The sequence below is a fragment of the Clinocottus analis genome, unplaced genomic scaffold, assembly GCF_023055335.1.
Source record: "Clinocottus analis isolate CAN_PGR_092001 unplaced genomic scaffold, fCliAna1.0.p SCAF_1, whole genome shotgun sequence".
Lineage (NCBI taxonomy): Eukaryota > Metazoa > Chordata > Actinopteri > Perciformes > Cottidae > Clinocottus > Clinocottus analis.
Window position 1 is genome coordinate 22,875,161 of NW_027175820.1, and position 8,656 is coordinate 22,883,816.

General features: G+C 41.9%; 1 protein-coding gene across 3 annotated transcripts in view; it reads left to right on the top strand.

The window, feature by feature from the left end:
- Positions 1–810: 810 nt before the first annotated feature.
- zdhhc13 (zinc finger DHHC-type palmitoyltransferase 13) overlaps positions 811–8,656 on the top strand; it is a 13,098-nt gene continuing 5,252 nt past the window's right edge. The window contains exons 1-11 of one of the 3 annotated variants that reach the window (XM_068571710.1): positions 811–858; positions 2,120–2,325; positions 4,128–4,250; positions 4,838–4,915; positions 5,287–5,431; positions 5,537–5,601; positions 5,881–6,043; positions 7,372–7,497; positions 7,585–7,718; positions 7,811–7,911; positions 8,494–8,618. In XM_068571710.1, coding sequence (XP_068427811.1) covers positions 835–858; positions 2,120–2,325; positions 4,128–4,250; positions 4,838–4,915; positions 5,287–5,431; positions 5,537–5,601; positions 5,881–6,043; positions 7,372–7,497; positions 7,585–7,718; positions 7,811–7,911; positions 8,494–8,618 — 1,290 coding nt within the window. In that variant the 5' untranslated portion in view covers positions 811–834. Of the gene's footprint in view, positions 859–2,119; positions 2,326–2,346; positions 2,399–4,127; positions 4,251–4,837; positions 4,916–5,286; positions 5,432–5,536; positions 5,602–5,880; positions 6,044–7,371; positions 7,498–7,584; positions 7,719–7,810; positions 7,912–8,493; positions 8,619–8,656 lie in introns of those variants that run through there. The other 2 variants (XM_068571718.1, XM_068571723.1) reach the window with 2 other exon arrangements.

The window sequence follows — 8,656 nt, forward strand, 5'->3', positions numbered from 1 at the left end:
AGATACCAAAACATATTTTCCCAAAGGACATATATTTTGAGAGAGCATTTATTCGTAGACTGGTTTGTTTTAAATCCAACATGTCTCTGGTGCTTTTATAATATAATGCCTCGTTTTCCTCATTTATCATGTTGTGTTTATTCTAATAAAACTTTGATTGTTTTGTTGTTCTGTTCACTCCAATTGGGACACCAAAGCATTAAATAATGATTTTCACTGTTGAATAATGCAGACCGAAACCGAAAAAGCCTGTAGGCGCGGGAAAAACAATAGCGCAATAAAAATGATTATTGCACTTCCAGGAAGAAGGCGAAAGAGTGAAAGAAAAATGCATCAAGTAAATAAAAATGACCAGAAAAAAGTTTTCCCGTTCAACGCCCTTGCCTTCAAAATAAAATGTCAAGTAATTTACAACTCCAGGAGCTCGAAAGCTCATTGTTTACGGTGCGTGAACTGGATTATGGTTTAATTAAACATTAGATAACGATTTCGGGGTGTAGTGTATATAAACAGTGTAAACCAGAGAACTATATAATATAATTAGTAGTGGTAGCCCTCGTCTGTAATATTATATACACATGAAGGATGAAGGGGCACAAAAGCCATATTGAACATAATCCCAGTTAACAGATACGTTGTCATTTATATTGCGTTTGAATAAGCTTCTAAAAAAATGCATTAATTTGCCTTTCTGCATTTTTCACTATCAGCTATTTCCCCGTATCAGTATCCTCACGACTTTTATTTTGAAAAAAGAAAACCTCCGGAAGTTGTGCGTTGATTCTGTCCCGTCCGGCGGCGCCAGGAACTTTCGCTTCGTTCCTTCTTCACAAGATGGACTGGAACGAAGACGAGAATGTGAGTCGTCTTCACGTCTTTTTTACCTGCTGTCTCGTAACGTCACCTGCGTTATTTCCCCCCACGCTCACCTGGCGGACACCCGACTCGTGCAATTTGTCAAATAACGTCGCCGGTGTCTCCGCAGGTTGTTCGTATTTCTAGCTAGCTTTTCCGTTGGACCGCGAAACGTAGCTCTCTCGGTCGGTAAGTTGCCGTGACGCCGAATAACCTGTCCGCGCGCACAGATACTGTCAGTCAGTCCGTCAGCAGCTAGGTCACCTGACGTCGAGCAGCAGCGAGCTGCCACATCTCTCCTCAACCCCAACGGCCGGATTTAGCTCATTTCATCCGAGTTATTGATGCACAGACGTCCACGTGAGGAGACGTCTAGGTGACACGACGCTTTTCCCCATTTCTTTGCGACGTTGCTTATCTTATCATCACGAAATTGTAATCCTCTCTCAACCCGCTTAGCTCTGGGCTTTTTGTGTGTGTGTGTGTGTGTGTGTGTGTGTGTGTGTGTGTGTGTGTGATAGTCCTCATTTAAACCAACAACATGTGTTGGTTCCACATGTTCACTGAGTGGTTTGTGTCCGCCATATGTGAAGTAGCATCTGTCAGGATCGTGGCAGCAGCCTGTCACAATATGACGATGAGCACAACGTTCAGGCGGACTTAACTTCCGGGTATATGCGTCCCAGATGATGCACGAACCCTGGCTGCAGGACACATTTCCGCTTGTAGTACTATAAAGATAACCTCGAGCCTCGATGGAGATGATTAACCAGGCTGCTGGCTGTGGTAAAGGAGATGTCCAACCCACAATATTAATTTAACCCAATAAAACATCCGGGGCTGTAAAAAAAAAAAAAAGTTCAGACAGAGCAACACAACCATTATAGTCCCCATGTTCGTCTCATGCTCTATTTGAAGCTCCCAAAATAATATAAATGTTTATTCCGGTCAGCTCTTTGGGAGGTGAGCAAAATAGATTACATTGTCTATCGCAGTATATTTAGTTATCTACAGATGGTAACAAACGTTATATTTATGATTTATTGATTATGTTTAGTCTGTAGATGTTCAATATTTAACTTGATTTAACCAATTGTACACAGCAACCCTTAACAAATAGAAACTTCAACCTGCCTTTGAGGCCTCATGAGTCCGATTGTGTCATCGGCCTGAATCGAGGAAGCCGTGGTCCTCCGCCATTTCATTGTTTGAGACCACTTTTTTGACTAAATCGGTGTGTTCTCATTGTGCACACGTGTTGCAGGGTCACGGCCACATGCACGACGGCTGTCAACACGGACACGCTGGTCACTCCCACAGTCACGGGCCGAGAGCGGCGCCGCCCTTCGCGTCAGCTTCTCACGGACAGTTCGCCAAAGGCGCGGAACCGGGGATGGACATCAGTCAGCAGCCGAAGAGACGGTCGCACATGGATGACAGCAGCAGTTGGGACATAGTGAAGGCAACACAGTAAGTGGAGGGACAGATAGTGGACAATTTAACGTGGACTTCAAATGATGCGATGCCAGATTTGCAAAAGAAGGTATATAAGCACAGATTTAAAATAATTTAGTTTTGGACAGCTCGCCTGTTTGCTTGTTTCTTCATTCATCAGATCTCTTTTTAGATATTTTATTGGAAATGATTGCCCAAACTAGACTTTCCCGATTTTAGTTTTTGATTTATATGATAACAATAAAAAAGGGACTTTTTCTAATATCCTTGTATTTATATTTGTTGTTCAACCAATGACTTGATGGTTGTTGCATCAAGCATGCACTTCCTTTCTCTCAAAGGTTGTGAGGTAATATTCTGAGTCAATGTTCAGGATCAACTTGTTTATTTGGCCTCAAACATTTAGTGTTGATATTATTACTCAAAACACAAGATATCATTTGGAGTTGAACCTAACTTCTCATATGTTAGTCCCTGTGTTCATTGCTGTTTTGTCTGTACATGTCCAGAAAAATACTACTTTTATGTATTTTTCCAACTGAGGCCTATACAGTGTTTTCACAATGGGGAAAACACACACACGATTATGATCATTCTTAAGGAAGATTTAAGATTCAAATATATTCAAACTCTGAAACGCAGAAAAAAGAACACGCCTAGCTTCTTCACGATGAATATCCGGCTCTGACAAATATTTGATTGATGTATTTGCATATGCAACACAACTAAAGGAACACACACAAGCTCTCAGAGATCTGTGTTTTATTTAGCAGTGAGACCGATGATGATTCCAGTTTCTTGTGTCCAGTTTTAAAGCAGTTGAGAAAATGAATCGGTTGGAGTAAAGGCAGCGCAAAGCTCTCGGTGTGGAGAGATTAGCACTCAGCAGGACTTTCAGGAAACTGAAGTGTTAGCTGCTTTTGCTAACTGATAAGTGAGTTGGGGTGCAGCAGAACGAAGGTCACACTTCTTTTAAGACTTGAGAAGAAAAGAAATAAATATGCAGAGCCACTCCTATTGCACTATTCACCTCCCTGCCTGTCAGGTTATTCACACTCCAAATTCTTTTCACACAGTCTGAAACCGACTAAATTAAGTAAATCTTCTTATCGAGTGGCTTTCAGTTGAAAATGTCTGAACAGAAGTTTTGTTCTTTTCTTTTAGGGTTCTGTGTTTTAATGAGCTTTATTCTTGTAGTTATTATGATTTAAGCAACTTCAAAGACCTTGTAGAAGCAAAGTTATTTCTAATAATTCAATAAAATTACAGCTGTTTGCAGCTTTGCGTGGCAATGTGATAATGTTGCTCTGTATTATTAATAACTGTAACATGGCGATGTTAAAGCAAAATACATGTTTTTGCCACCAACGTGGCGAACATTCATATATTGATGTAACACCATAGCTCGCAATTTATATTTCATGAATGAAATAGACATATTTCACTAATTACAGAACAGTGTTGCGGAAGAAAGAGAATTCAAGATCTGTTGAATGACCGGCGACCAAAGTTGACTTTTGTTTTCGCCTCACGCTCTGTCGATCTGTCTGTTCGTCCATTTTGGCTTATTTTTGGTCTTCGCTCAATTATTTTCTTATTCTCTTTGCTGATCCTGCCTCAGTTCAAGCCACAATCATAATATACGTCTTAAAAAACGTAAACATTAGCTCTTCTGGCCCGCATGTTTTGGGGTCAAAAATAAGACAACTTTCTGCTCGTGGTCTTGTTTTCTTATGCGAGTCACATAGAGATATCAGTATGAACTTGTCGTAACTGCATTGTGGTTATTCAGGGTTTTCTCTCTGTGATCCTCTCAGGTTTGGTATCCTTGAGCGCTGCAAGGAGCTGGTGGAAGCCGGATACGACGTCAGGCATCCGGACAAAGAGAACGTCACTCTGCTCCACTGGGCGGCCATCAACAACCGCTTAGAGGTGGCCAAGTAAGACCTGCAGATAACATTAAAATCATCATTGATATCGTGTAAACATAGAAGCTTTCCACTGCAGGTCACTCACCACAGTTCTTCTAACACACAGGCTGATCTGTGGAGTAGTAGCCAGTTTAGTTTGAGTGAAATGCTGTAAAGGCACAAAACTCTATACAGCATACTCCGTTAAATAAGATGCTTTTTGTTGAGACATACAGAGCCATTTGATTAAAAATGCATTGAAATGATGTATTTAGTGTGATATTGGTTTTCACATCAATATCAAAATCTAATTATCATAACGTTTCCATTAGAATGACTTTGTTCACACAGTAAAGTGAATGGATTGGTGTTGTCTGTTGAACATCATATTAAACAGCTTCAGGGCCGTCAGTCGGTCCTTCCTCAGGGACTTTACGTGTTTTGTTTCTCATAGTTGGAAACATCCGACATGAAGCACGGAGCTTTGAAGCAATAAGAAACGTACCAGAAAATAAATAGAGGCTGAAATACAACAAGCTCCCAACACAAAATGTTCTGAACGGCTGACACAGATATTTGTTTTGATATTACATTTCTCTCTGTGTCTTCCCTGACAGGTATTATATTTCCAAAGGGTCGATAGTAGACCAGCTGGGAGGAGACCTGAACTCAACTCCTCTTCACTGGGCCATAAGGTGACTGCATGACGAGATTTTATTCAATCCTGGTTATTTTTTGGGAATTTATTTGTCAAAAGAAATATTGAAATAGAAATGTTAAAAACATCTTCAGGCTGCATCATCCAAACATCATCAATGAGACGGTATCTGGTTGTATCTGCTTTGTTAGAATGTAAATTAAACACGTTGAACAGATCACAACTTTACTTTAGTCCCAGCATTCACACTTCTCATTCATTTTAATTTGCTAGTGTGTAGTTAAAAGAAACACAAAACTGTACAACAAGTGCTTCCTTCAAGGTGACATGTTGAATTGTTTTGAGTCTTTTGTTAGTTCAGTGCTTCCTCTATATGAAATCTGTCCGTTTTGCTTTGTGAATGATGAGGCAGGGCCACCTCCCCATGGTGATCCAGCTGATGAGATACGGAGCGGATCCCTCCGTCGCAGACGGAGAAGGTTACCGCGCTCTCCATCTCGCCATCCTCTTCCAGCACATGGCCATAGCAGCTTATCTCATGGCTAAGGAACAGGTCTGACTCCAAGCACACGTTGTTTTTGTTGTCTACACTGTTTTAGAGGTCTTGATCACTTGCTGCAAGTACATTTTTCATGATAATCCTCTCATTTTCCCGCAGGAAGTCGATGGACCAGACTGCAACGGACAGACGCCGCTGATGTTAGCGGCCCAGAAGATTATTGGGTGAGCGATCCTAATCTTTTCCAGATCGGCTTTAACTGGTTTCACAGTGAATGCAGGTCAGGCCTTGTGATCACTTTTGCAGTATTGCAGGTTTAAATCTGAAAAGTATCCTGCACATGTTGTCTGCCCACATGTTTACATCATGTGGTGTAAATCTAAACTTAGGAAAAAATATTCAAAGATGTGTGAGAAAAGCTGCCTGAAACACATGATGCATATACTGTTTGTTTTGGTTCATCTATTAAACAATAAACCTCACAATTTGTTCTTCCGTCTCAGGCCTGAACCCACAAATTTCTTAATCAAAAATAACGCTTCTGTGAACGCGGTGGACAAAGTGAACAGGAACACCCCGCTGCACTGCGCCGTGCTGGCAGGAAACGTAGACGCTGCCCACATCTTGCTGGAGGCCGGCGCCAGCGTGGACGCAGAAAACCTCAACGTGAGTCACAGTGCAGGTTTCAGTCCGCTGTTTATGAGGATTCTTTGTCTTTTTATTTTCTTTAAATACTGGACTAATGATATTAAAAGCATTTGTGTTCCTTTTGACAATTGATGTGAAAGACCCAAAATAGAAACTTAAGGACCCTCTCCACTCAATGCGTTTGACTTATTCTTACTTCACTTAGATGTTTGACATGATCTGTGTAGAATGAAGTCTTTGCAGAGGCTGTTTGCACACCCATCTGCCAAGTCCCGTAAATCTTGAGTTTAAGACGTATCGCTCAGGTGGCAACCTCCGTTTCTGAAAAGTGAAGCCAATTCTCGAGGGCCTTGAACTTGCATTCTCTGTGCATTCTGATCATATCAAAGTCTATGAAATATGACCCCACTTCTCACTTGATTTATTACCTCAGTAAACATTGTGAACATAAGTTTATGGTCTTCTCCCACACAGCTTGTTGAGCTGTGATGTTGATTTAGAACATTATGACCTCGTTTAGAGTAAAATACACCATAACGCAGGGTATACTTTAGGGCGTGGCGACCTTGTGATTGACAGGTCGCTACCGTACCATAAGCACATCTCTATGTCGATGGCCCGCAGTCCAAATATGGTCACTTTTGCTCACTGGTTGCAAACCAATGGGTGATGTCACGGTGACTGCATGAAGATACAACTCACCATTACGCCGAATTAGTGGGAGCCCTTGAGCCGCTTCCATCTCTGTGTTTATGTCCCGTTAACTCCGTAAATTAGACCTTTATGTTCGGTCTACTGCCTAATTTAAACCCGCTTCACAAAGACAGGATGTTGAAAATGGAGGCAGGGTTTCCAGAGCTTTTTTTTGGTGATCTCAAGGATGCTCTGCCTTGATTTTAATCCAGAACACCAAGTTGAAACAGACATTTTTGGGGTAACTATTGCGTAACGTGTCAAGAGGTTACGGCTGACGTTACACGCAGACGGATGTCTCCGGTCTTTTTTCAAAATAAAACTTTTTTCTGACCTTGATTTTTTTTTTTTTTTTTTTTTTTTCATTCTTTCTCTGCGGGCCGGTGGTTGGGGACCAATGGAATCACTACTAGTTTGGAGCTGATCTTGAGTCTCAGTGCAACTTAAAATGAGTGACATGGACTTAAACTTAAAACACTGAAAAGGGGCGTGGCACTGAAACAGGAGCCATCTTGGATGCAGCAGTTTAGTTACTCGCAGCCTGAACGGTGCATTTAGAAGCAGCACTATTGTAAACGGCTAACATTTTCAATAGAGTCGGTAACGACGCCTTCAAGTCTTCATGGTGTGTGTGTGTAATGCTTCCTCCTCAGGGTCACACGCCCATCGACTTAGCCCACCAGGTGCACAGCCCGCTGCTCAGCCGCATGCTCAACCACGTCAAACAGGAGAGGATTCGCTCCAACTCGCGCTGCCTGCGGCTCTTCAACAGATACAGGGTACGCACGGACTAAAGACCGCACACACAGCACCTCAAATAGCATTAATATAATAAAAATAACCTGAACATGTTTGTGTTTTTCCAGGTCTTTCTGCAGTTTTTGCTCAGCACCGCCATGTTTGGCAGCGTGGGCGCCATCGTCGATCTGAAGTCGGAGTCGTGGTTGCTCAAAGGGATCCTGCTGGCGTGTGTGATAGGTGTGGTCAATCTGGCCTCCAGGTGAGGAAACGTTTCCACTGAGCTGTTCTCTGAAAGGAGATGTCGCACACGTCGTTGGTCATGGAATAAAACGTGTTTGTGTCGACAAACAGGAACTTCCCGAGCCCAGCCTTCCAGACTCTCCTCCCAGCTTCAGCTCTCATGGCTTCAGTGTTCTGGATGCTCTTCACCTGGTTCTTCTGGTTCCTGCCAGATATCCTTTCTTGGAAGAAAACAACAAATTTAAAACTTGTTTTGTCGTGGGGTGGGCGTTCTTCTTACCTCGAGAGGATTTTAATGGTTACAAATGCATCAGATGAGGGCAAAGAAAAGACCTGTGAGTGTGAAGTTAGTACATAGTATTTTACACTGTAAACATGTTTTTTCTTTCTTTGTATTAGTAGTGAGAACAGGAAGTTAACAAAGACATGTTGGATTTAAACTAGTGCAGTGAAGCATTCACTGGGATTAGTGTTAACATTTACCTTCTTTCTCTAGCTCATCTCATTCAAAAGAGTTCATTTCAATGTGGTTTTATTGGCATGAAGGTTTTAGAAAAACTTTCTCTCTTTCGTTCTCTCGTCCCAAAACGAGTGACCGTGGTCAGAAATTAAACAATATTCACAGTATTCTATAACCTTTATATTAAAAAAAAAAGATTCTCAACATCGACTGTGGTTAATAGCTTCAAACATAAAAGGATGACGTCACTTAAAAGCAATTCTATAAAATAGGTTTTAAGAAGTGATTGAAAAGACGTTATTGATGAAGTGTTTCTTAACCTTTGACCCCCCACATGAGCCCAGCGCCACAGTCCAGGTCCTGTTCACTCTGAATGCCACTGCTCTGCTCTACTTTTACCTCCGCACCTGCAGGACCGACCCCGGCTTCGTCAAGGCCACCGAAGAAGAAAAGAAAATGGTGAGAGCGAGACACTTCAAAAGCTGGACATTGAAAAA